General features: G+C 58.3%; 1 protein-coding gene across 1 annotated transcript; it reads right to left on the reverse strand.

Annotated features, from left to right (window-relative positions):
* Positions 1–644: 644 nt before the first annotated feature.
* CELSR3 (cadherin, EGF LAG seven-pass G-type receptor 3) lies at positions 645–27,284 on the reverse strand. The gene is made up of 35 exons (XM_008565746.1): positions 23,537–27,284; positions 21,347–21,997; positions 20,732–20,957; positions 20,314–20,429; positions 19,873–19,961; positions 19,608–19,765; positions 18,807–18,970; positions 18,404–18,529; positions 18,143–18,312; positions 17,541–17,726; positions 16,863–16,979; positions 16,304–16,475; positions 15,993–16,134; positions 15,776–15,896; positions 15,174–15,357; positions 14,757–14,858; positions 13,335–13,429; positions 12,790–12,999; positions 12,322–12,517; positions 11,899–12,054; positions 11,349–11,520; positions 10,693–10,860; positions 10,332–10,458; positions 9,844–10,050; positions 9,431–9,605; positions 9,105–9,217; positions 8,560–8,639; positions 7,968–8,091; positions 7,368–7,484; positions 7,040–7,188; positions 6,688–6,797; positions 6,178–6,336; positions 5,462–5,662; positions 3,849–4,734; positions 645–2,533 (listed from the first exon to the last, which is right to left on the reverse strand). Exons 1-35 carry the CDS (start codon positions 27,282–27,284, stop codon positions 2,506–2,508), a joined length of 9,945 nt encoding a protein of 3,314 aa, XP_008563968.1. The 3' UTR covers positions 645–2,505.
* Between the last annotated feature and the right edge of the window lie 238 nt (positions 27,285–27,522).

Here is a 27,522-nt window from a genome sequence, read left to right on the forward strand (position 1 = left end):
GATTTGTGGGGCCTCTCATGCCTCCATTTGAGGGTGCCACCCTCAGGCATGTCTCTGAGACCCGGTCCCCAAGGCTTCCCCTTCAACTCTGGCCATCCAGACCAGAAACGAGGCTGCGAGGATTCCCCACCCCCACTCCCACACCCTGGCACAAAGCACAGCCCAGGCATTGTGCCTGGAAGTTCCTGCCTGAACCGCGGAGGAACGCAACGTCCCGCCTGCTCCAAGTCAGAGAGACTGGTGGGGGTCAGTGCTGTCAGTGGGCAGGACAGGAACTGCAAGAGCAGTTCCTAGGGTTGGTTTGACCCCTGGCCCTGGCAAAAAAAACGCCCAGGCCAGGGGTGCAGGCCCTGAAGACTTAGGAAGTCCTCGTGCCGTGACCAGGGAGGAGGGTTTTTTTGGCAGCCTACTCCCAGCACCTGTGCTCCAACTTCAGGCCCCAATCACAAGGTGAAGGGCCAGATTTCAGGGTGAGAGAGATAGAAACCTGGTCCAAATCTACAAAGTGGGCTAAAAATAGCTGGATATTCTTGGGGGGAAAGGGGGCCACAGATTCCTCTCAAAGGTCAGTCTGGCCTGAATCATTCACAAACACCCTCTTGCATTCCTCCCCTCCTCCCCCCCAACAGAAAGAGGCAAAAAAGTGTTTTCTATAGAAGTTTATTCCCAAAACAGAGTGCGGCTTCACGGAACAATTTACACAGACAGGAAAGGAGGCCGCTGGGTTGGGGGGGGACCCCCAGAGAGGGGCATCTACAGAACCTAGGACATAGCAAGGGCATTCTCCCACCCGCAGCAGGCCACTCAGCCCTTCAAAGGGCTGGAGTCATCCTGGGAAAGGAGAGTTGGGGTCCTGGCTGGTGGGATTTGGCACCAGTCAGTGAAGTAGAATTTTTAATCTCCTTGAAAACTGTCTCCCAAGAGTATGCATGGGGTGGGGTGTGGGGAGGTGTCTGCACAGCCCCTCTGCCCCCCACACACCTCCACACCCCTACCACAACCACTGTTACCAGCAGTAAGAGGATGCCTACTCTTGAGGCCTTCTGGATCTGCTGTTAAACAGGGGACTCAGGGCTGACCTTTGGCCTGGGAGAGCTGGGGGGCTAAGAACCCCCTCAGATGGTGGGATCCAGGGTCCTCACAGGTGGGTCCTCCAAGCCCCTCTCCCGCTTTCCCTACCTTTCACTTGTAAACAAAGGGGGAAAAAATTCTCAACTGTAAACAAAGTGTAAAAGCTCAAAGTTTTAAGTTGTAAACAAAGTGAAAAAATTCTTTAAACCTCAAACTGTAAACCAAGGGAAACCATGTCACCAGTTCTGGACAGCAGACAAAGTAACAAAAATGAGAGATTTGTGAACAGGGTCCTAACAGTCATTTTTCCCTTTTTAAGGGAATAAAGGAGGAGTGGAACTGAGTCACTTCCTGCAGCCTGGGTGCCCAGGGCCAGGGAGGATCCTGTAAACATGGGAGGCAGTGGCACCTACATTCTGGGTCTTGAATTCCCGTGTTACTGCTCCCTTTGCCCACCCTCCCACCACACTCCTCAGAATAAAGTCTAGCAGGGGGCAGTGTCAGGGAATCAAATGGCACCACAAACAACTTTTGCTCACAGCAGGAGCAGGGGCAGGCAAATGACCCCTCTACCCACCCTCTGCAGGAATGTCTGAATAGAGGCCTGAGCCCCTCCCCATGGGAGAAAGGGAAGCCTTGCTCTGTAAACATGACATCTGCTGCTCCACCAGCACCCACAGCATCAGTTCTAGGTCATAAGGCAGTAAATGGCAGGGACTCCATGTAATAAACACACACATCTACAGGGAGGTGTGGTGTGAGTGAGCCCCCGTGAGGAGCTCAGAGGACCCCTGTTTCCAAGACCAACCCTCAGCCCCAGAAGTTTGGCCTTTGGGGAATTCAAGAGAAAGCAAAGATCATTGATTAGAGCTCGGTGTTGTAACACCAAGGTCAAGGGTTCAAATCCCTATACCGGACAGCTGGCAATAAAAGAAATAAAAGCAAAGATCAATTCTGCACTTTGGGTCCTGACAATATTCAGATCAACCTGGGAGGTGGAATTGGGGGAGGAGGGCATCTGTCCCACCTCTCTGACTCTACCCAGTAAAGATGAGAGAAAAGAGCATATGGTTTGCTAGGGACCCAAATGGGGCCAAATTCCACATCTCTGTCTCCCTCCCCCGCCCCCTCCCAGCCCAGCCTCAGACCCCTGGGAGACAGAAAGCTGAAAAATAACATATCTCTCTGGTTACAAAGGTATAAAAAGTATAAAAGTCCTCCCTTCAGATCCCCCTGCCCTGCACCTGTCACACATATGCTCACAGATGCGCATGGAACCCCAGCAACCGAGGCAACACGGAAAGCTGGGGGGCTGGGCGGGGGAGTGGGGAGGAAGCTGCCTTGGGATCAGCCCCCAACTCCTGGAGTCTCTTCTGTTAGCCCAAATCCTCCATTGCCCTCGGCTGTTCCTTGTTCTCGTCCATACTGTTGCCCTCAGGAGTGACCTTCACTTCTGGGAACTCTGTAGAGTCGAATGTGGGAATCAAAGGACATTGCTGAGAGGACTCTGGGCTTCCCCATGGACCTAGCCTGGTGTACCTCCTTTCACCTCCCCAAGCACCCTTGCCTCTGGGGTTCTTCAGAGCCCTCAGCAAGGCTCCTTCACCACCTAGGTCTTCTCTCTAAGTGCTTAGCAAGCACCTACTATGTACAGATGCTATGTTAAGCACTTGACAGATATTGTCTCATAAATCTCCACATCTGAAAGAGTTTATTACTACAGACCCCTTACACAGATGAGGAAACTGAGACTCAGAGAGGCTTGTAACCCGACCAAGGTCACATAGCTAGTGAGGTGAGAGACAGAATTCAAACTTAGACCTGTGTGACTCCAGAGTCTGAACCCCTATTAGTCCCCCAGCCCACCTCCCACATAGCCAGGCCCCAAAGCTAGACCACAGGGGGACCCAGGTGGTGGGTGGGCTCCCTCTCATCCTCACCTCCCAGCATCTCTCCCAGCACTATGCCCCTGAAACTCCTTGCCCCTCCCTCCTTCCTTTGTCCTCTCCCTACACGGTCCTGCTCAGTTCTGTTGGTCCTCTGTGCCACCCCCACAGGCCCCTTCCCTCAAAGCCATCTCTCATAAACTCCCACAGAGCCTGACCCAGTTGCTCCGGTTTCCTCTGTGCTCCCGCACTCCTTCTCTGAGTCCCATGTATCCAGCTACTTCCCGGGTATGTCTGCCATCCCCCACTCCACAGAGGCCCACAGGCTCTTGAGATGTACCAGGTCCCAACTCAACTCCTGTGAACACCACTCCACAGTGCCCACAGGCAGGAGGAGCTTAGTATTGACTGAATAAATCATTCTGATGAATGAACAATTTACCCTTAAAGTCATCTCTTCAGCCTGGCTTATCATGACACCACTTACACCCCCTCCTTATCCCATATGACCCCCTAAGCAAAGCCTCCCAGGCAAAGCCTCCTCTCCTCCCTGTCCCTCCCTGTAACGTACCAGGTTACCTCCCACTTTTAGGCCTTGACTCCCACTCTCCCCCCTCCTCTAGTTCAAGACCTTTGGAAGGCAGCTACGTCTCCTCTTTAGCCAGGGAGGTACAGGGAACTGGCCCCAATCATACAGCGGGCAAGTCCCTGCTAGTCACACCCTCATTCCCTGCCGCATTTCTGTCCCCAGCCTGTGGTGCCTGGCTGTGCTGAGCCAGACGTAGCCCACACCTGTTTGCCAACACCATTGTGTGGTGGAACACAAGGCAGGGGACACAGGAGGTTGCCCTAAGCTAATACGGCTAGAGCACGTGACTGGACCGTGCTTACTCTGAGTCTGGCGACAGTTCCGAAATGCTGTGGGATGTGGCAGAGCGTGGTGTGGAAGGCCCAAGCGCAGAGGCTGTGGCGGAAGGTGTGGCAGTGGTATGAGGGCCCGAGGGTGTGCTTGAGGACTGCACAGAGGAGAGGGCTGCAGAGTTGAAGGAGGCGAGGATAGAGGAGAGAATGTCCAGCTGCTCTGTGGAGGGGCCATGGCTGAGGCCACTGGCTGGGTCCTCCCTAGCTCTGAGTAGCTGTGAGGGTGGCCCGAGGGCTTCTCGTGAGGGGTGTCGGCTTGGCACCTGGTCCAGCTGCTCCCGAGAGTTTGAGCTCCTAGACAGAGAGTCCAGGGGCCGGGCTGGCAAAAGGGGGTCCCTTGAGAGTTGCTGCTGGGAAGAGAGGGGCGGAGGCAGGGGCTGTGGGTCAAGGTCCCGGGTGCGGTGGGGCGGGGGCAGTGTGCTCAGCCACTCTTGGGGCGCCCCTAAATCCAGCACATCCCGTGACCCAAAGCGGCCAGCCATGGTGCCAGGGTAGTCCCGGCGTGGTTGTCTCCTTGGCAGAGTGCTGCCCCGAACTCTGGGCTCCAGGCGGACTGGCGCAGCATCCAGATGTTCCTGGGAACCTGGCCGGCTCAGGGGATGCAGAATAGGGGCAGGGGCCTCCTCTAGTCGCTCCCGGCTAAGTTGCCGCCGGAGGAGCAGGTCTAGCTGTTCTCGGGAAGAGTAGCGACTGGCTGGCTGTGAAAGGCTGCCTGTGCCCCTGCCAACATAGATGCGACCATAAGAGGCAGCTGGCACAGCACGGTGGCCCAAGGTAGCTGCACGGCACCAGGACAGCTCAGGGCCACCTCGGGTCTGTGGCACCAGTGGGTACTGCAACCGGTTCTTCAGGATGCCTGGGGGAGGAAAAAAAGGGGGGACACTGTGGGGAGGCAGGCAGGAATTCCCTGGGTCTCCGGATGTGGCAGCCCCTGAGGGTACAAGAGAGGTGGCAGGACAGGGGTCAGAGAGATGAGGCAGTAATCCTCTGGATCAGGTCAGAGGCAGTTCCCATGGTGCAGAGGAAGGGACAAATCTCCCTCTGAGATCAGAAGAGGGGCCGCCCCCAGGTCTTGGTAATGCAGGCCTGAGTCAAAGGGAAGGAATCCCCTGGGTTGGGGCAGGAGCAATCCCCAGGGTCCCTGTGATACAAGGGTGAGGGCAGAAACCTCTTGAGTTGGGGAATGGACAATCTCTGGTGGTCCCTGTAAAGCAAGGTAGGGGAGTAGACACCTTCCAGATCAGTGCAGGGGCTCTAGGATCTTGCGGGCAGCAGCTCCTAGGGTCTCTGCAAAGCAGACTGGGGTTGGAGAGAGGGAGGAATCCCTTCGATTGGAGCAAAAGTGGCTCCGGGGTTCCCTGTGGTACAGGCCAGGGTATGGGGGAGGTAGGGCGAGCAGGAACTCCCTGGGTCAGAATGGGGGCAGTCCCTAGGGACCATGAAGCAGGGTAGAGGAGCAGAAATCCCCCAGATCAGAGTAAGAGGAGTTCTCAGTTTGGTATCAGGTAGCTGAAATTCCCTGGGTCAGGGCAAGGGCAGCCCCCAGGGCTCCTGCAGTACAGGCTAAGAGTCGGAGATCATACCTTTTCTCTGGTGCTGGGCCCGGCCCAGGGAAGTTTCGTCCCCACTGGTCAAGGCTAAGTCTGGCTGGTTGTTGTTGGCTGTGTCCTTGTTAGTGTCCAGCCCCAAACGCCTTTCAGAGCCCCATGTTTGCAGACCACAGGGGGCTGCCTCACACTCCCCTAGGGCTGGCCAGTAGGACAGGAGGTCATTGCCATCCACATCTGTGAAGCCAGGGCAGGTTACAGTAGCCTCTAGGTTGACCCCAGTAACTCATGACCCCTGTGATCCAGACTCAGGGACCCTGACCCTAATGACCCTAGGAACCCTGGATGTTCTCACTGAGCAGAGATCAATGGAGCCATCCAGGGAGGGAGTTACTGATAAGTCCCCCACTCTTCACTGAAGGTGGATAGAGACCGGAGGTGGGGGAGCCTGAGGGGTCAGGAAGACCAGGCTGAACCCTAATCCACAGGGAAGACAAGGAGCTGCAGGGATAACATGTCACTCTGTAACATCCCTGACCTCATTACTCTGTTACCCAGGCTGTTCCCAGGTCTCCCAAGCACTGCTGGGAGGCTGGATGGGGAGAGGTGCAGAGGGGTCCCAACAGTGACCCCAGAGGTTCCCAATGGGGCAGTCCCAGACATCCTCAGGAGATAGCAGGATCCCTGCATCAGATGTAAGTGGAAAATGGGGTGTCCCTTGGTCATCCATGGGGTCAGAAGGCTCCCATCACCTTTGGGGTGGGTGAGGAGCCTCTCACTCTGGGCTGCCCGGCAGAGTGGACGCTGGAATCGCCCCCGCGTCCGGCCATTGTCCTCACTTTCTGAAGAAGGGATGGACAGACTCCTCTCCTCCTCCAAAGACAGGTCACTGTCAGAGTCGGAGTCTGCACCTAGAATTGGGAAGGTTAGAAGGAGGAGGGTATAACAGCAGTTTGGGAAGGCGAAGGTCTTGGAGGATAAAGAAAGAGCCTGCAGTTGGGGGTCTTGAGGGTGAATACAGCAAAAGGTTGGGGCAGGGGACCCGGGCAGAGATTGCAGTGACTTAGGAACAGAAGTGCTGGGATTTATCAGGGTAGTGGGCCGGGTCAGGGGTAGACTGGGAGAACCAGGGCTGGGTGAGTAGGTGCCTTCTGAGGCAGTGACCAGGGGGAGGTGGACCACCCCAGTTTGGGGCAGAAGAAAGGGGGATTAGGGAGGGAACCTCTGCCTCCCTCCTCCCTGACCCAGGCCCCCAACCCCACCAGCATCTCGATGGAACATGGCCACGTCCAGGTCAGTGGGGCCAGCGTGAGCCTGGAGGCTGTGATCAGTATGGTCAGCAGCTGAGCCATGTCGAACCAGGACATTGTCCCTGGAAATGCAGGAGCCCCCATTAAAGAGGGATGGGATGGCATGCTTTGGATGTTTGAGTGTCTTTGAGTGCATAGCCAGCTGCATGTGGAATGGCTCTGAGGGCGTCCCTGGATGCGTCTAGAGCAGAGGCAGAGCAGGGCCCCATATGGCTGAGATGGGTGGAGCCACTTGCCCTAGGACCTGGTAATGCCAACCCCTGGTGAAGTGGGGCCGGACTAAGTGAGCGTGACCCTCACTCACTTGAGGTAGCCATGGCCCCGCTGGCTGTCCTTGTCCTGGGTCCGGCCAGAGCGGGCACTACTCACAGAGGAGACAGTGGAGGCACCAAGAGTGATGCGGATGAGGCCACTCTCCTCGAAGAGAGCCGTGTTGTTGTAGGCCCCGGGCCCCTGGGGAGGTGAATGGGGACAGAAGTATGAGTCAGCGCTGAGGAAGCCCCAAACCTTGGCCTCCCAGGCCCCCACCCTACTCTCCTGAATGGGGACAGGAGTATGAGTCAGCGCTGAGGAAGCCCCAAACCTTGGCCTCCCAGGCCCCCACCCTACTCTCCAGCCTGGTAGCCCCTCACCATGGCAGGTGCTGGCCTTGCCTCCTCAGGTGCCGCCTTCCTGCTCAGACAGGCTGGTGTCCAGGCAGCCCGGGTATCTGCATTAAGGACGCAGAAGAGCAGCAGCACCACCAGGCCCTGCGGTTCAGCAAGGGTCAGTGTGGGGTCAGTGAGAGATCAGAAAGTCAGAGAAGGTTAGAGTAGGGTCACCAAGGGGTCAGTCAGGGGCCAGTACAAGTCACTTTGGGTCAGCAAGGGGGGATCAGTCATTGCAGGTTAGCATGACTCAGTGAGGAGCCCAAGGCTGCTCAGTACAGGAGTCAGGAAAAGTCAGCATGGGCAGTGAGAGGTCAGAGTGGCATGAGGAACTGGAGTCAGTGAAGTCAGTGTGGATAAGCAAGGGGCCAGGAGCCTCAGTGCCAGTGAAGGTCAATCCAGGATCAGTACCCAGCCCGGGGTCAGTATTTAGGGCCAGTATCTGGTCTTGGGTCAGCACCCAGCCTGGCAATAGTCATCCAGTAAGAGTTGGCTCCAGGCCTAGGGTCAAAGCCCTGCCTAGGAATGGACGCAACCTGCTGAAGGCCCAGCTGGGTCTGGGATGGGGAAGGGTACCAGAGTTACCTGGAGCCCACAGAGTCCCGCGTAGAGGTAGTGGAAGGCCAGGATGCTGTGGTTGACTGCCAAGAGACCAAAGAGCCAGGAGGCACTGACCAGCAGAAGGAGCAGAAAGGAGCTGCGAAGGGTCCTGCTGCAGGGACATGGGAGGACACAGGAGGACATGCAAGGGTCACGCAGGACACACAGGAACACAGAGGTCTCAGGAGGACAATGGGGGAGATGGGAGGTGACACAAAGGACCAGGAGAGCACTTACGGAACTATGAGGGGACATGGAAAAAACACAAAGGGTTGTGGGGGCCATGAGAGAAAACATGGAAGGTAGGTGGGAACACACAAGGCAGGGGGAAAAGTGAGCCACCCAAGCCATGGGAGACTCTGGGGAGACCCAGGGGACAAGGAAAGACAGCAGAGTAGAGCATGTATGGGGCCGGAGTATGACAAGAGCACCACAGACGGACAGGGCTAGGGTGACTTCATCCTTCCATCCAGAATTTGGAGCCAACCTGCACCAGGGATGCTCTGGGGGCCCCAGACCCCACCCAGGAGGGACCTGCCATCCTAAGAATCCCTCCTTCCCCTGCCAGCCAACTCACAGCACGGAGGTCTTCTTGGCCTCCCTCTGCCCTGTGGAGCAGGACGTGCGGGCAGCGAGGAGAAACATGGTCCCGTTCATCTGGAACCGTGGCCAGACATGTGGGGCCGGGCAGGGCAGAGAGAGAGAGACAATGAGAGACAGGCAGACAAAGACCAAGACTCACAGAGAGAGGTAGAACCAGTGAGAAATTGTCATACATGCACACAAAGATACAGAGATCAGAAGCAAAGAGACAGAGGAGCTTAGAATCACAGAAAAAATCACAGATAGGGAACCAGGGAGAGCATGAGAGATGGAGATGGAGAGAGAAAGATGCAGAGACAGAGGCAGGGAAAGGCAGCTGAGCCTCTGACCCCACATCCTCCTTCTCCATGCCAGTTGAGTGGGGAGTGGTCAATCTGTGACCAGAGAACAGAAATGGAGTCTGAGTCTAGGAAGCCTGCAGACTGCCACCTGGCATCCCTCGCCTGACCACACCTACTATAGCCACCCCTTGCCCGCGTGAGGGAAGCACCCAAGTGGCACCAACTGCAGGGCACTCACCACTATGACAAGGACAACAGGACCAGCAAAGCTCCAGATGAGGGGTTCATGGACCGAGATCCAGCAGAAGTCAGGGTTCCCGTAGCCCTCAGGGTCCAGGCCGACAGCAAGGCCTTGGGGAGAGAAGAGGTAGGACTGAAAGGGTGTGTTCTAGAGCTGCAGACCCTCCCACATATGGGGAGAAGCAGGCTCCTCCCTAAGGAGATGGCATGGGGGGTTGAGGTTAGGGTCATGATCAGGATTGGGACAAGGTCAGGGGTCAGGCCATGTGATGGACATAGGTTAGGGATCACAGCCCTGAAGGGGTGAATGGGCAGGGCCCTCACCCAGCAGCACAGCAGGGACGCCCCAGCCCAGGGCATGGTAGAAGCGCATGGCGCCACGGTCCACATTGCGTGGCTCAACTTGCATGCGATAGAGGTGCAGCCCCTCCACGAGGAGCCACGCAAAGGTGCTGAGGAAGAAGTAGTGCAGGAGGATGGCGACAGCAGTGCACACCAGCTGCAGGCAGGGGAGGGGGGAGTCAGGACCTCTCCTGCCTCGCCCGCCTCTGACCTCCACCCCAGGCATCTGCTTCCCACCTCTGACACCTAAACCACAGCATCTTACCTCAGCATCCTGCCCCAAACTCTGGCCCCAACCTGAGCATCCCTAGTCTCTGACCCTGAGCTTTGGCCCCTGGCCTTTCTGGGCCAGGTTGGGTCATCAGGACACAGGTGCCCTGGCCCTGACCCTGCACCTGGTTGTGGGTCCTGTGGATCCCCAGCAGGAAGAGGAGCTCTGCCACCCCCAGGGCAGCTGCCACATTGGCATGGATCCCACGCACGTTGGACTTGAGGCTGCGCAGGCTCATCAGGATGGCTGCAGTCAGTACCAGCGCAACCACAGACACTGCCACAACCACGTGGGTGAACACAGCCAGCAGCTCCAGGTCTCCCTCTAGCCGCTGTGAAGACAGAGATGGTCATGGTCACAGTCACTGGGATGTTGGGCAGAACGTCCCTGCCCCCCCCCCTTTATTTTTAAAGATGGGTAAGGGGATCTTAACCCTTGACTTGGTGTTGTCAGCACCACGCTCACCCAGTGAGCTAACCGGCCATCCCTATATGGGATCCGAACCCGTGGCCTTGGTGTTATCAGCACCACTCTCTCCCGAGTGAGCTACAGGCCGGCCCTTCCCTGCCCCTTTGATCCCCCACTTCCTTGGAACACTAAACACAGCCCCACCTCACGGGGAGAAGCATCCATGAGGATCCCGAAGGTGCCTGTCCGGCTGCAGCGACACCGTGCGTGGGACCCATTCCTGTGCACCAGCTCGCAGTCTCGTGCTGTCCACATACCATGCTGGTCTGCCCTGCAGCCACAGGGCCGTTAGAACTACCATCCACTCTGGGGAGTGGCCCATGGCCAGGAGGGTGTTTGTGAGCAATTGTGGAAGGGGCTGGGGGATTGGAGTTGGGGAGGGCATTCCTTGTGGGCCTAGTTGCACAGCAGCACTAGTAAGGGACCCCAGGGGCAGGCTGGGACTATCAGTTGGCCTCCCAGGGGCAACAGGGGGACCAAGGGCTTCCAGAGTGGGGGTCCTCACGGGCCAGGTGGGTCCCACTGCACGCAGATCGCCTTGCTCCGATTCGCTGTCTGTAGCAGGCGAAACTCCAAGCTGATTGGGGACTCCAGGACACCCCTTAGGAAGTTGCGTCCATGGAACACAGCCACACTGACCACCGGGGAATTCATAACGGGGTTCTGGGGAAGCCTGAGGAGACACCCCACCTGGCCTCAGATACTGCTGACCTCCCCAAGCTCTGAATGCCTACCCCACACTGTCTTCATGCTATTTGCCATGGCCGACCCTGGGTCTGGAGTGAATGCTGCTTCTGAGAACCCCTCCAGACTCTGGGGAGTATCAAGGGGCTTCAGACTCACTGCCCAGACTGAGGCCTAAGGCCTGAGCAGCTACAGACTATTTGTCTCTATCAACCAGTTACGTGTCTGTACCTGCTCATATACCCCCTCCTGTGTGACTGCTCCCATCTGTGGCTCCATGAATGTCAGCCTGCAGCTCTGCTACTCTACCCAACTCCAGAGAACGCAATTCCCACAGAACCCAGCATGGGTAGGACTCCGGGAGCTGTGCACAGGAGCATCTCCATATGTCTGTGAACCTGCTCATCTGCCAGGGTGGGCAGAAGTTTGCAGGAAGCTCAGGTGTGAGGTGCCTGGGAATAACTCCACCCATGGTACCTGGCGCCCTGGCGCTCGGCCTGGAACTGGGCAGGGAGCAGCCCTCCCAAGGTGCGGTAAACAAGGAGAATGACAATAGAGATCGCAGGCTCAGGCTCCGGCTCTGGGGGGGCAGGTGGGGGAACCACACTTGAGGCAGTGTAGTTTTCCATGCTGCTGCTTGTGGGCAGAACTGCCAGGGGAGGGAGAGGAGCCACTGTCAGTGACCTCCAACCCTGAGTACCCACAAACCCAGCTCTGAACCGAACCCAGCATCAAGCACAGGGATCTCTTCCCTGCAGGTCCAGAACTGGGGGTGGGGGGATCAGGGGCCCATGCAGGGAATACTCAAGGCCAGGGAGGGGTCATCTGTGGCGAGGGAGAGGATCTGGCAAGGTAAGGGTGTGGCAAGGTGTGAGGTGGGGGTTGACATGGGAGTGTCTCACATAAGGTGTCTGACATGGGGGAGGTCTGGCAAGGGAAGAATTGGCAGGAGGGCTACATGATGTCCTGCTTGGAACGAGGAACAGGAAAACAGGACCTGGCACAGGGGTCACTCAAGGGCTTTCACCTTCAAATGCGGATGGCCGTGGGGACTGGGAAGGCAGCAGCACATGGGTGTGAGGATCCCAGGCATCCTGACCCCGAAACAGGTTGCTGTGGTAGCGGGGGTAGCGATGGGCCCCCCGGGTTGAACTGGGGTGCTCCATGCGGTCAATGCTGAGCACTGCCCGGGAGAAAGAAAGGTGGGACCCATCAAGGACCTCCTCCCATGCTGAGGGTCCGTCCCACTCCCTCCTATCCCTATCCTGCACCGAAGTCCCACAATCCACATTTTCCTTGCTACCAGCACAGAGCCTGTCCCTGCAAAGCACTGAGGGTGGTGGCACAGCCTCCTGCCACTAATTTGACACCAACAGCCCCAACCCCACAGACCTCCAGGTCCCTGCCCTTTCACAGCCCCCTGCCCTGACCTGCCCCACCCACCACGCACTGATATTGGGTGTCACCAGCCCCACAGGATTCAGGTATGTGAGTTCCATGTTCCTTGCGAGCGTGGCCGCATACTCCTCCAGATGCCGCACCAGTCCCGCGCTGCCTGGGGAGCCCCGGGGGGCCCGCTGCCCCAGCGCTGCCCACACATCCCCAGTCTCTGGAGCAAGCAGTGCAGAACCAGCCCACAGCAGATTCTGGGAGGTTAGAGATGGTGTTGGCCTCAGCCAGGTGGTAAGGATGTGTGCGGGGACAGGGCAGGTATGAGGGGTCTGGCCAGATGCTAAACTGGGTCCCAACAGGGAAAGGGGTGGGGCTGGAGAGGACAAGGAAGGAGGGAGAGTCTAGGACCTTCATTTCCCCAGAGGTCAGGAGGGGTCAAACCTGGGGATTCAAGGCTGGGGGGCTGGGGAGCCAGGGGCAAGGAGCTGGAGGGCCAGGGGATCGGAAACATAAGGCACAGCCCCACCTCATTGAAGTGGGCATCCTGTGTGGCTGTCAGCCCAAAGCCCTGCTGATGGCTCTCAAAGGCCAGCAGGTGGGCCAGCAGGCGGGCAGTGACTCGGACATCTTGGCTAAAGTAGTGGTCAGTGTGGCTAGTCACCTCCCGCAGCCGCTGAGCCAGCTTCTTGGCCTCCACAGTATCCAGTGCTGTCTTGTTCAGCTCTAAGCCATCCAGCTGCCAGGACAAGGACGGGATTGGTTGCTCTGTGGTCCCTTAGGCCTTTCTCAAAAACCTCACAGGGGTGGGCCAGCCCGGTGGCGCACTGGATAAGTGCGCCGCTTGGGAGGCGCAGCGGCGCTCCCACCCGAGGGTTCGGATCCCACATACAGACCGGTTCCTGCTCGCTGGAAAATAGCTTGCCCAGTTTAAAGGACAATCAGGAAAAACCCAGGAGGTCAAGGGCTGGGGCATGATATCCGGGGCCCACCAGCGGTCTGGGGGAGCTGAGGCCAGGGCCGGGGCCAGGGAAGGTCTCTTGGGCACAGGGCAGGGTGTGGGCAGAGTCTCACCAGCAGACTGAGCTCTCGAAAGGCAGGGGAGGTACAGTTGAAAAGGTCAGGCTCTAGCCAACCTTGGTCCTCGTCACATAGCCTCACAGCAGCACCTGGGGGCAGGCGATCCCTGGTCAGGTCTGGGGCCTAGATACCTGTGTTGAAGAGGTGGCCACAGCACCCTCCCCTATCCCAGGGGGAGCCCTGAGGCAGAGGCCAGAGTAGTAGGCGTCTATGGCTGGACCCCTGGATATAGCAGCCCAAGCCCAGGCAGGCCCCAGTGGCTTATCAGTCAATTCTTGACTATTCTCAACCACCAATCACATAAAGGAGAGCAAAGGGCAGGGCTACACACACACACACACACACACACACACACACACACACACAATGCTCACAGCTGCACCCACATAGATACACACACACAGATGCATGGACCAGGACAAGCACACAGACACACAGTGCTCTCATACACAGACAGGCCAACACTGCTGAGGTCTTCAGGAGTATTTTGTGACGAAAGAGGTGAGGGTAGTGTTCTCACACAAGTTTTAACTGCCCCAGTGGTGACTTTGCTGTCATCTCTCTCCCTGTTTTGTGGGCTTGGGATGGAGGTTGAATGAGAATTGACCTGGGCCTTGAGAGAGCTTGTAGCCACCAACAAGAGGGACCCTAACTTAAACACAGAACCCTCTCCCCACCAAGAAAGACTCGCAGACACATGCACAGGCACAGAAAGACACACATGAGCATGCACACACAGACAACTTGTGTCCAGCCACTGCAGAGACCTCAAGAAGCAGGGAGGGTTCTGAGGAGACCCCAGGGAGTGGGGAGGGCCCCTCAAGCAGCAAGAAGAAGCTGTAGGGTCCTCAGACAGCTTGGAGGACTCTTTCATGACCTCAGGCAGTAGGGAGAGGCCTGCAGGGACCTCAGGAACTAAGGAAGCATCTGCAGGGATCTTAGGAAGTGGGGAGGGGTCTGCAGGGTCCTCAGGCAACAGGGAGGGGTCTCTGAGGACCTCAGGAATCAGGGAAGGGTCCTCATACAGGAGGAGAGGCCTCCAGGGACTTCAAGCAGTTGGGAGTAGATTTTAGAGACCTCAGACAGCGGGGAGGGGTCTGCAGGGACCTCAGGCAGCAAGAGGGATTGGCAAAAGCTCTGGCAGCGGGAGAGGGCAGTGCACCTGAGCAAACACGTACCCCTTACCTGCACCCCGCAATCCTGCCCAGAAGCCAAGAGAAACAGATGGAGGCTCAGTAAGAATGTAGGGAGGGACCCAGAACCCCGAAGATGTAGTGAGGGGTCCACATGGACTCCCAACCCACTCCTGCCTCTTTGCAGGTACAAGACACCCAACGCAGGAAAAGAGGTGGCTCCAGCAGCCAGATAACAGGGCCACCCAAACCTTAGCGATGCCCCTACTCCCTGCATACTCACCCAGGGCCCCCCTGGGACAGGGCACTGTGGCCAAGACGCCAAACTTGGTCTGGGGCCACCACACACCAGACCTCACGGACTTGGGGCAGGCATCATAGAGCACTAGGGAGAGAGGAGGCACTGAGCCAGGTGGCCAGGGTCCAGGGGAAGTGACAGCCACACCTACTGCCCCTACACCACCCACTCCAGGCCTACTGCCCACCACTCCCCTGATGGCTTCTCAGGAACTGGCCTGTTAGGCTCTGTGACAGGTTAACAAAGTACCTGGGGTAAACGTGGGGTTTCCTGGGAGTAAATGGTCTCCCTTGGAAGCTTCCCAGAGTCCCTAGCCAAGGAGCAAAAAGCATGCCACTGATACTTGATGGCAGCATGCTGGAACCAGCCCTCTACCGATGGATTTGGGTGGAGCTTGCTTACCCCGGCAGCCACTGGCTGTCACCTCTGCAAAGGGACTGTCACAGCTGTTACACTGGCGGCCAAGGGCTCCTGGGCGACAGGGGCACTGCCCACTGTGGGGTGCACATGAGCGCGAGGTGGAGCCCACAGGATAGCAGTCACATGGGAGGCAAGAGTCACTGCCCCGAGGTCGGTAGTGGAACTCCTGTTTGAGGATGGGTCAGGGGCCTGAAGTCAGAGGTCAGGGCTTAAGACAGGGTCTTAGGTCAGGGCTTGGGAAACAGGTGGAATCAAGGGCAAAGCATAAAGAGAACAGTACTTAGAGGCCAAAAGGAAGACCAGGCCTCAAATGAAGGCAAAGAAGGGGTTAGGGGTCAAGGATAAGAGATGGCAACTAGGTCACAAGACGGTAAGAGGTTAGGGCCGAAGTCAGGTGGCGGAGGTCAGCAAGCTTAACAACAAACAGATCATGTCCAAGGAAGGGTTAAAAGGTCAGGAGTTATGCTGGCCAGTTAGCTCAGTTGGTTAGAGAGCAGTGTTATAATGCCAAGGTCAAGGGTTTGGATCCCCACACTGGTCAGTCACCAAAAAAAAAAAAGTCAGGGATCAGGGACCAGGCGCACCTTGCAGTGACACTGCCCATTTGTCTTGTTGCAGTTGGGGTCAAAGCCCTTGTGAACGTCACAGTTGCAGGGGCCACAGGATGGGCTCCCCCACCAGCCCCGCGGGCATTGCTGGTCCATCCTAAGGGTGGACAGCCAGGTGAGATGCCTCGATGATATCTGTAACCCTCCCTGTCCCTGATAGGTCTCTCCATCATCTCAGCACCCAGCCTCTTACCTGTGCTCACAGTGGTGCCCGAAATAGCCACCTGCACAGTCACAGGTATAACCATGAGGGGCTCCTGGGAGGTGGCGGCAGGACCCCTGGTTCTGACAGGGGTTCAAGAGGCAGGCATCCACACAGCCTGGGCCATAGTAACCTGAAGATGGGGTCAGGAAGCTCAGGATACTGGTCACAGAGCATGGAAGGAAGCAAACACCTGCCCTTCTCAGTCCCTGCCCCCTCCAGGCCCTCTAGGTCCCCAGTCTTCACCATAGTCCCCTGGCTCCTGCTCAGATCATCCTTTCCCCCACCTTCTCAAAGCCCACCTGGCCAGCAGGTGCAGGAAAAGGTCTGCCAGAGGTCTCGGCAGTCAGCGTGCGGTGGGCAGGGCCCAGAGGCACAGGCGTTGGTCACAACACAGCCAGGCTCCACGTTCACTCGGTGGCTTGGGGGTAGCAGGGCTGGGGACCCAGAGGGTGTGGAACCAAGCCACACCCCCTATGGACACCGTCAGCAAGGGGTGAGACCCATGTCAAGGCAATTCAGCCTCAAGTCCTGCAGAGCCACCCACCCAGTCTGATGACCCCTAACATGCAGTCTCCCCAAGAACCCCCAAAAAACCCCAGCCCCCCATAATATCCCCAACTCAGTCCCCCTGTGGCACCCCTAATTGTTCTGTTTCTGACAGATCCTTAATGACCCTTGATAATCTTAGATTCTCACCTCCAGCAACACAGAAAGGCTTGACCTATCTGATAGCTCTGGGCCATCCATCCCCCACATGCCGACCCCCATTTGAATGCTATCTTTCAGGTCCCAAAGAGCCACTGACTTCTGATCACTGACCCTAATGCCCCCATATCACATTCCCATGCTGACCCCCACCTGGATACAGCCGACCAGACCCTGAGGAACCTTCTCCTTACTGCTGGGGGGCAGGCCTCCCACGTGGAGTTGCTTTACCTTCAGGCCCTGCAGTTCACTCCCCACCGCCATGGTGTCCTGGAGGAGGGGGACAGTTAGCATTGGGGGAGATCGGCTGCCTGATGGACCCCTGCCATGCCCCAGAATCAGTCTTGTCCTTCTTCTAGCCCTGCATGACCTCGCTTTGTCCCTCTGTATCAGGGAAGTGGTCTGGGAATGAGCTACTCCCAATGGTGGAGAACCTGCTGGGGCACAGGTGATGTGTAATGGGAAGGTCCAAGTGAAGAGCTGTGCTCAGACAGGCCCCTCCCTCCTGGACCCAGAGCAGACCTTGAAATTCCGTGATTTTGACCTGGGGTGGGTAGAGATCGGGGCAGAGATCAGAAGGGGCTTCCAGGAGTCGGGCAAAGTGCTGGTTACAGAGATTCCCCAAGATTAGGCCAGAGAAGTCTAGGTGGCCTCCCTGATGTGAGGAGGGCCTGACAGTGGACCAACATGGCTGGCAAGGAGGTGGGCTGGGAGAACATCAGACTTAGTGCAGCAGAGGGAACTGAAAAGAGTTAGACTAGAGGTGGTGTCAGATAAAGTGGGTCTGGTTGGAAGGCTGAGAACAGGCTACCCTGGGGTCAGAGGTCACACCTGATAGAGGCTAAAGTCCAGTGAGACCATGAGGACATGGTGGCCCCGCCGGCCACCTGGCTCCTCCTGCAACTCCAGCTGCAGATCATGCCACCGGCCATCACTGACGGTCACCTGGTCCAGGAGGAGGTGGGCAGCACGGCCCGAGGCCCTGGTCACTGTCACAGACAGCAACCCCTGATCTACCTGTGGGTAGAGATGCACAGCCCCGGGGTTAGAGCCCTAAGTTGGGCTGGAGCTGGGAGGTGAGATCAGAGGGCTCAGAGGTCAGAAAAATTCAGTCAAGGCTCTACCTGGCACACAGGACACCGTGCCAGGGGACACCATATTACTGATATGAGGTCAGGGGGCAGACAACAAGGCCAGGTGTCATGATTGGTGCAGCTAGCACAACAGAGAGCTATGCTGATGCCCTGCATCTGCAGAAGGTATCATGGTGGGGACTACAGTCAAGAGGCCAGAGTCTAGAGCAGCATCAAGTGTGGTCAGGACACCTGGCAGAAAAGTATGTAGTGTGACAAGGCCTGAACCCACAGGAGTGTTGCTGGTGGCATTAGATTGAGAGCTGAGGGTGTAGGGAGGGATTGGAAGGGTAGACACACCTGGCAGAGGAGTGTGCTGTGTGGCCCAGCCTGCACTTGCATCAGGATCCCCTGTGTCGCCCGTGTCCGAAATGCCAGCCCCAGGTACCATGGCACAGACACAGCCATGTCACTTCCAAAGTCCCAGCTCAGTGTTCCATTGCCACGGAAATGGTGGGGATGGGCCATGGCTGAGGGGATAAGAGGAGCAGGGTCACAGGCCCCACCCCAGGAACAGATCTTACCCTGCAGGCCCCTCCTGCCCCATTGCTGCACACTCACTGAGCCGACAGTCTTTGCCACCAAAGCCCACAGGGCAGTCACAGCTGAAACCGCTCCAGTGCTCTGAGCAGAAGCCACTGTTCTTGCAGGGGCCTGAGTCGCAAAAGTGCATCTTGGCCTGGCAGCCTAGAAGAGGAAGGCACATGGAGGATAGAAGAACATGGGTGGGGGGACAAGTGCTGGACAGGATATTGGAGTCCAGAGGGGCCAAAAGAAGCCATGATCTCAGCCCCTTGTTATCTCGGGAAGATGGGATTGGTAGGAGTCAGTCCCTATATAGCATGGCACATGCCATCGAAGGAGACCAGGTTGAGGTCAGATATGGAGTCACCCCATGTAGCCCTCCACCTCCCTATGATGGGGACAGGACCGTGGGCTGGGCTGGTAGGAGCTTTGGGCCTACCTGCTGTGGTGCCATTGTTTGCAACAAAGGCCGCCATGTCCACTTGGCGGCCATCGATGTGCAGGTCTCGCATACAGCCGATGAAGTCCTTGTGGGACACGGGGAAGTTCTCGGGAAGGTTGGGGACACCCCCCAGGAGCAGAGGGCCCGTCAGGTCCAGGGACCTGGGGGTCAGGGATCTAGGTCATTGGTGGGACTGGGGCCAGAGTAGGGTTGCTCCTGGGGGCCACAGAAACTAGGAAGTAGGACTCAGAGAATAGAGTGATTAAGGAGGAAGAAGTTAGGGCTTTACTTTGGCTGTGGGGGTGCAAAGGAGAGCTCATAATGGGCAGATAGTCTAGGGAAAGGTGGTGGGACTGGAGAACTGGAGTCTGGGGGATTGGGCATGAGATTAAGGGGATGGGTGGGGATGTGGGGCCTTAGAGAGACTTGGATATGGGAGTGGAGACTTTGGAGGACTGGATACCTGGGGACTATGTGTGGGAGCAAGAGTCTAGGGTAGAATACAGGATTGGGGGCTACAGTGAGCAGGTTTTCAGGGCCTTTGAGGGGAGGGGGAGTGGGAGTGGAGACTTTGGAGGACTGGATACCTGGGGACTATGTGTGGGAGCAAGAGTCTAAGGTAGAATACAGGATTGGGGGCTACAGTGAGCAGGTTTTCAGGGCCTTTGAGGGGAGGGGGAAATCTGGAGGTTTGCGGAAAGGATGGGGAGTTCGGCAGGCTGGGGTGAGGAATGGATGTGGGGTTGGGGTGGGCTTTGGCAGGCGGAGGACATGGGGACCAGGGGGTGGGGGCCTCACTTCTTGGAGCTTGTTTGCACACCAGCAGCCGCGCATGAGTAGTTGCCAATCTCAGCACCAAACTGCAGAGCCACTGCCACATCGCAGTCATCCACGCTCAGCTCAGCCACCTTGTCCTTGGAGGGACCCTGAGCAGCCCCAAGGGCATCTGTCCGGGGCTAAAGACGCAGGCACACCAGTTAACATTGCCCCAAGGGGTAACCCCCGAGGAGCAAAACTCAACATTCCAACTTCCCCCATACTCTATGTCAAGGGTGGTGCCCACCTTGTTGTAGTATCTCAGATGCACTGTATGCCACTGCCCATCACTCAGGCCTCCTGGAACTGTGGGGCTGACCACTGTGTTGGATTCACCTGTGGGAGAGATGCACGTGGAGCTGTTGAGTTCCCCCACCACACCTAGTCATATGGGCACAGCGACTCCCAGGGTCACCCGGGATGCATCAATCAGTCTTTCCACTGGTGACCACACTGGTTGGACCAGAGTGCCTCTGAACAGATAGGAGAAACACACTTCTTTTAGAAATGGACGTTCCCACAGGGAATGGCCATGGAGCTGAGTCTTCACTGTGGTCTGTTTGGCATGGAGATGTGTGTTCAAGATGCACAGTAAGGCAAACCTCAGGGATCTCAGGGTTGCATCCTCCAGCTGTCCCACGCACATGTGCACCCACTGGCCATCACACACATCTGCAAGGGCACTCACCCGTGGAATATGTCAGCCGCACTTGGCCAGCCACGAGCTCCAGAGCCAGGAAGTCGTGCTTCTCGTTCAGGCGCCCATTGTAGAAGAGTAGCCCGCTTGGCTGCACCGTCGCGAACCTGGGTAGAGTGGGGAGAAGAGGTGCTTCAAGTGCCAGACACCACCTCACGTGTCCACCATCCCCACGAGAAGGTTCTCAGCCAGGCTGGGGTGAGAGGAAGCGATGAGGCTGGGCGGGACCACCTGGTGACGCCAGTGCGGTGACGTCAGGAATGGTGGCGATCTGAGACACCTGGCCGGGGCATCAGGGGAGGGGGCGGTGTCCTGTGGGGACGTCAGGATGGGGCAGTCAGGAATGTGAGTTAGGGACATGTAGGTAGGGACTGCGTGAGGCGCTCAGAGACACGGAGCGGGCACCTACGAGAGGGACAGTGTGAGGTGGAAGCGCTGCCGCAGCCCGCGGAACATGACGAACGAACTGGGCGGGAAGGAGCGTGCGGCCACCTCGCAGCGGGGGCCCTCGAAGGCGCCGCCTGCCGGGCACTGGCAGCGGAAGCCGCCGTCGGGCGCGTCGGTGCAGGTGCCCCCGTTGCGGCAGACGCCCGGCAAGCAGCGTCCGGCCTCCGTGTCCAGCTCGCAGTCTTCTCCTAGGGGACAAGCCGCGGTCAGAAGCTGCCCCGACCACGCCACTCCCCTGCTCCAGCGGGCCCTGCGCGTCCAAAGGCCCCGTGCTTCAAAGACGGGTTCCAAGACCTCTGAAAGGTCGAGCTCCCTGTGGGGACGCCCCCATCGGTCTGGCCCCGCTCCGGTCACGGCCACGCCCCCTCCAATCCTCCCCGCTTCCTCGGGCGGCTATGCCTTCGTGCCCTTAGGCGCGCTCTGGGCCAGGCTCTAGGGCTTGCAGTCTAACGCCCACGCCAGCTCCTGTTGCCTCAGAAGCGATGTCCGGTCCTCACTCGCATTGTAGCCCCGCCCCCAAGCTTTGCAGGAGGTTCACCCAGCTCTGGTCCGGGCCCCCAGCCCAGCGCCCACTCACCGGTGAAGCGCGGGCTGCAGACGCAGGTGTAGCCGCCCTCGCGCCGCGCGCAGGCGCCGCCATTGCGACATGGGTTCGAGTAGCAGAGGTCAAGCTCGGTCTCGCAGAAGTCGCCCGTAAAGCCTGGCGGGCAGCGGCAGCGCAGGCCGGCGATGGGCTGGATGGGTCGGAAGAGCGTTGAGGCCGAGGCCAGGAAGGGAGCGGAAGAGTCAAAGCGGAGCACGGACACGCATTTCATGTAGTTCTCACAGGGCTCGCGCAGGCACACGTTGTCGTCGAAGGGCAGTACGTCGAGCAGTGAGCGAGCCGCAAGCGCTGCACGGCGCACGTACAGCTGCTCCTGCAGCTCCTCGGAGCTGAACCAGGGCCCCGCAGCACCCGCCCCGGCCCCACGCGGCGCCAGCGCCGAGAAGCTCACGTTGAGCACGGTGCCCCCAACGTCCGTGTCGTTCTGGATGTTGAAGATGAAGACGTCCTCGGCGGGCGTGGCAAGCACCGCGGCCACGCCTTCGAGAAAGTGGCCCAGCAGCGGCGACAGGAAGCGCTCCTGCCACATGTTCTCGAGGCGCACGGTCAGGCTGTTGGCCAGCAGCTCCTCCGTGATGATGACCACGCGCAGCACACACTGCGCCGTCACACTGTGCAGGCCGTCTGCAGGCGGGGTCAGGAGCGGTGGTCAGCCTGGGAGTCAGAGGCTGCCCCTCCCTGGGACACAAGAGGGCTGGGGCCAGTGACTACCCAGTGCCCCAGAACCTTTGAATCAACAGGCTGACCCCATCAGGACACTAGGGGGTCTGGGACTAGTGATCACCATCTCCCCCAGCATCAGGGTGTCAACAAGCTGCTACTTCCTCCTCCCACCCACAACACAAGGAGGGGTCTGGGCCAGGGATCAACCCTGCCCCCACCCCCCACATTGCACATGTGTCAGCAGGTCACTACCCCAACAGCACACAAGTAAGTCTCTAAGTGGTCAGTAACCCACACTTCCCCACCTTATCATGGTCAGCAGGCCACCCCCACTCAGGACACAAAGAGGAGCCAGGGCCACTGGCCACCAATTCCCATCCACCCTCCCTTTCTCCCCTCTCCCAGCATGGTGGAACCAGCAAAACATCCCCTCCAAGAAACAAGGAGGATTCCAGGTCAGGGATCACCCACCCCCTATCTCAGGTCAGCAAACTGATGGCGGCACTAGAAAGGGTCCTGGTCCAATGAATACTCAATACTATCCCCCAGAACCCTGGGTAAGCAAGCTCCAGGAGGGTCTTGGACACACACACACACACACACACACACACACACGCATTTTTGAGTTAGCAAGTTGCCCACCACCACACACCTGGGTCCTGTGGTTTTAGTGGCCAATGTGAGAGGTGAAAGTGAGGTGTTTATCTGCCTTGTTCACCTTGTCCCCAGACTCTAGCACTAATTGGGTAGTCAATAAGGATTGTTTCTTGAAGGCTGTGCCTTCTCTGGAAGTGCTGAGTCCCTGCTTCAGAACTGAGGAATGAGCACCAGTAAAGCCTCCCAACCTCTGCAGCCTCCAGTAGATGGGACTTTGAGAGCCTCTCCTGACTGCACCCTCCTATTAAGGAGGGGTTTGTGAAAGCCTGAAGCACTGGAGGCAGGAAAGAGGTAGGTGGACCTCTGGACATTTTCCCAAACACCGGGGCCTCAGACAGCCCCTTGTACAGCAGCCAAACGAAGGTGGGTCCACCCTGCCTAAAGCCGCCATAGTGAGCTGCTGTTCCTGACCACTAAACTATTGGTCTCCTTTTCCTGCACAGATAGGGTGAGGGCCAGACTAGACTCAAAGTAGCCCTTGATCTGAACCCTTCATCAAAGTAACCCTCACCATGAACATGGGCATGAACTGACTGGCCCATACAGGGACCTCCAGGGCATTACCCCTGAACTCCGGCCTTTGGGGGGTAGGGGAGCAGTTCTTTACAGTCTTCATGGGGTCTGCTAGATGCTTTGAGATCTCTGGGGTTCTGTGGAGACTGCCCAAGAACCTAAGCGGAGTTCCTGTGAGGTCTATGGCAGATCTTGTGGGGTACAGGAACCCAATACTTAAGGGATTCTTGGAAGGCTGGAAAAGCCCTCTTTGGCTTGAGATGCCCTTGGAGTCCCTGAGGCCCTGACAGGTTGGAGTCAGTAGATCACTTGCTTGCCCCTGCCCCTCACCTGTGACAGTCACCAACATGGAGGCCACCAGTGGGCGGTTGTTGTCTAGCTTTCGGCTGAGTCGCAGCTCCCCACTGGTCTGGTTGACCACCAGCAGCTGCAGCTCATTGCCACGCTCAAAGGAGTAGAAGAGGTGATCAGAGACATCAGGGTCGTAAGCTGGGATGCGCCCAATGATGCCTGAGGGGAATGTGTCCGAGTGGTTGGATACATAGTTGTTGAAGAGAATCTGGAAGTTGTTGAGCACAGGGCTATTGTCATTCTGGTCAACCAGGCGAACATGCACAGTGGCCCGGCTGACCAGAGGAGCAGACGTGGCCTGTACCACAATCACATATTCCTGGTGAGCCTCATAGTCCAGGTCAATGAGTGCTGTCAGCTCTCCAGAGAAGATGTCCATTTGGAACAGCTCAGGGATATTGCCTTCCACAATCTGATACATTATATGGGCATTAGGACCTTCGTCAGGGTCCACTGCAGTAATCTGGGCCACCACTGAGCCCACAATGCTGTTCTCCTTCACCTGCACCTCAAACTCCTCGGCTGGAAAGACAGGTGCATTGTCATTCACATCCTGCACCGTCACCTGGATACTGACCGGAGTTCGCAGAGGGGGCACACCACGGTCCACCGCATAGGCAGTCAACTCATACACTGCCACTGCCTCCCGGTCCAGCCGCCTCACTGTACGGACAATACCAGAGGTGGGTTCAATGGTAAAATCTCCATCCCCATCTTCTCCATTCTGGAAAGTGTACTGGACCCGGCCATTGGCATGAGCATCTTGGTCAGTAGCTGAGATCTGCAGGACACTAGTGAAAGGTGGGGCATCCTCAGAGACCAACCCCGTGTAGTGGGAGGCCACAAACTGTGGAGCATTGTCATTCACATCGTTAACCATCACTTCGACATAAGTGGTGTCTGCCTTCTGTGGGATGCCATTGTCCCGAGCTGTAATAGCCAGTGTGTAGGTCACCTGGTCCTCGTAGTCCAGTGGGGCCTGTAGCGTAATGGCCCCTGAGTCTGCATCAATGCAGAACTGGGGAAGATTGTCCTCCAGGAGATAGGTGATACGAGCATTCTCACCCACATCATCATCAGAGGCACTGATAACCACCACAGTGCTACCCACTGGCCTATCCTCATTCATGCTCACTGAGTAGTGGGCACTTTGAAAGACAGGCCGGTGAGTGTTGGCATCTGTGATGTTGATGTGCACATAGCAGTGATCATGAAGGGCACGGTCAGATGCAGTTAGCACCAGCTTGAAGTAGCGTTCCTGCTTGTAGTCCAATGGTAGAGCCAGTGTCACCAGACCCACACCCCCCTGGGTGCTGATGGCAAAGCGATTCCGGGTGTTGCCGCCTGTGATCTGATAGCTGATGGCACTGTTGGCATCACGGTCTACAGCAGTTACACTGACCACACTGGTGCCCACAACCGCATCCTCATTCAGCCGTAGGTGGTACTCCTTCATTGTGAACTCAGGCCTATTGTCATTAACATCCAGCACAGTCACTGTGACACTGGCTGAGGCAGACAGTGGGGGTGAGCCATGGTCTCGGGCCTCCACGCCAAAGAAGTAATGCTCCACGGACTCACGGTCCAAGGACCCACTCACAGAGACCCAGCCAGTGGCGCTATTTATCACAAAAGGTGTATCAGGTGCCACACCAGTCAGGGAGTACTCCAACCTGGCATTCTCCCCATGGTCTGCATCCACTGCCTGAATGTGGATGACTGAGTGGCCCAGGGGCGCATTTTCCAGGACAGAGACCTGGAAGGGCGTGCTGACAAAGATAGGAATATGGTCATTGATGTCCACCACCTGGATGCTGGCCAGGCCCGTGTTGTTGGACAGTGGTGGCCGTCCAGCATCCTGCGCCCGGATGCGCAAGGCATACTCTCTCTCTGCCTCGAAGTCCAGAGGCGCCACCACCTGGATCTCGCCCGTGAGGCTGTCGATGGCAAAGTGGCCACGGCTGTTGCCGCTAATGATGTTGTAGTGCACCAATCCGTTGGCGTCCTTGTCCCGGTCCGTGGCCGTTACGCGTAGCACCACCGTGTGGGGGCGTACATCCTCGCGCACCTGCGCCACGTAGCGCTTCTCGCTGAACTGGGGCGCGTTGTCGTTCTCGTCCAGCACAGTTATGTGTACGCGCACAGTGGCCGAGCGCGGCCCGGGCTCCTGGCCCTGGTCGCTGGCCTCCACCACCAGTTCGTAGTTTTCCATGTGCTCGCGGTCCACGCGCCCGTTGGTGCTGATGAGGCCAGAGCGTGGATCAATCTCGAAGGTTGCGGCGGCGGCGGCGCGCGCGGCTGGCGGCCCCACAAAGCTGTAGCGCAGGTTGGCGTTAGGGGGTGCGTCGCCGTCCGTGGCACGCAACTGCAGGATGGGGTAGCCCTCTTCCACATTTTCGCGAAGTGTCTCCCGGTAATGCGCCTGCTCAAACACCGGTGCGTGGTCGTTGCGGTCGGCTACTGTCACGGCCACCATGGTGGTGGCCGAGAGGCGGGGCGAGCCGTGGTCCTGGGCCGTCACTCGAAGGTAGTGGCGCTCCATACTCTCGCGGTCCAGAGCGGCCGCCGTGCGAATGAGGCCGCTCTGTGGGTCGATACTGAACAGCTCCAGCGAACGGCTGTTCATGAGCGCAGCCAGCGAGTAGACTAGGCGCCCGGCCTCGCCCGAGTCCGGGTCCTGTGCCACCACGCGTAGCACCGAGGTGCCCGCTGCCTCGTTCTCCGGCACCAGCGTCTGGTAGTTGTACTGCGGAAACTGAGGGTGGCGGTTTGCGGCGCGACGGGGGCGTGCCCGGTTCGCTGAGGGTATTCTCCAGGCTGCCGGAGGCGCCCGGATACCCGGGGGGTGAGGCCCGGGACGTTGCAGGAGGAAACTGCGGCGGAAGAAACCCCGGGAGCGCATGCGCTCGGGCGCCGGCTCGGGAGCTGTCCGAGATTCACGGGGTGCTGAACCCGGAGCAGGAGCTGTCCTTGCCGTCAGAGGTGCTGATTCTAGCCCGGGGACAGATCCCGCAACCCCGGGAAGAAAGTCATGCCGAGGGGCTGTTCTCTCCGCTCGATATGTCGTGGCTCTATCGCCCTGACCCCTGTGTCCTGGCGCCCACAATTCCCCACAGCAGCGCGCAGTTCCCACTCTTTTGCGGGCACCTGTCCCAGCGTTACGCTGGGAGGACACAGGCTTGGGACCACGAGACCGAGCCAGAAGGTCCGAAGGTAGGGGCGAGCTGTTCGCCGGGCCCGGAAGCCCTAGGGACAGAGCCTGTGGCGACAGACTCTCTCTTCGCAAAGGTCCTGTCCGCCCGCAAAAGGAGACTTCTGGGCGCCAGCATAACAGAGACCCTGGTCCCTGTCCTGTCTCTCGTCTGCGGCTGCCCAGTGCCTGGACCCCGTGTTTATTCCCCAGCTCCACGTTCGGCTGCTCGGAGTGCCCTCGACAGCTCCGGGCGCTTTGCCCTCTCCCTCGGAGCCCCACGAAGACATGCTCTCTGACTCCCAGGCCAGGCCCCCCATCTTCCCGGACACCGAGAGTCTTGGGACAAAGAACTAAGGCTCCGCTGCTGATCTGCGCCCCTGGCACCGTAGCGGTAGCTACCCCCGGGTCCCAGCCCTGGTCCCCGCCGCCCCCCAGCTCCTCCCGGCTGAGGGGAAACAAAGAGAGGAGGAGAAGGAGCAGGAGTACCGGGGTCAATGGTCCCCTGAGGCTCCGCCACGGCGGCCGCCTCGCCATCACCTCCCGCCTACCGGCACGGCCTCTACCGCCCCCCGTCCCGGTCCGGGCCTTGGGCCCGCCCTGCCGCTCGGGCCCCTTTCCGGGCCTCTGCCGTCGCACCGGCACCCCACCCCTCGGTTTGTCGCTCCGCGCCGCCGCCTCCCTCTGGGCACCATCTACTCCGCGGCCAGAGCCCTTTTGGCGTGCGGTCCAGGCTTTTGCCGGCCCCACCACAGCATCCCCGACGCTGCTGCCG

This window comes from Galeopterus variegatus, unplaced genomic scaffold (genome assembly GCF_000696425.1).
Source record: "Galeopterus variegatus unplaced genomic scaffold, G_variegatus-3.0.2 Scaffold203, whole genome shotgun sequence".
Taxonomy (NCBI): domain Eukaryota; kingdom Metazoa; phylum Chordata; class Mammalia; order Dermoptera; family Cynocephalidae; genus Galeopterus; species Galeopterus variegatus.

Coding starts and splice junctions, on each gene's coding strand:
- CELSR3 (XM_008565746.1), bottom strand. CDS start 27,284: ATGGCGAGGCGGCCGCCGTGGCGGAGCCTCAGGGGACCATTGACCCCG. Junction 15,358..15,775: donor ATGGGCAGTGTCACTGCAAG/GTGCGCCTGGTC, acceptor ATCCTCAAACAG/GAGTTCCACTACCGACCTCG. Junction 9,606..9,843: donor TCCACAGGACCCACAACCAG/GTGCAGGGTCAG, acceptor CCCTGCCTGCAG/CTGGTGTGCACTGCTGTCGC.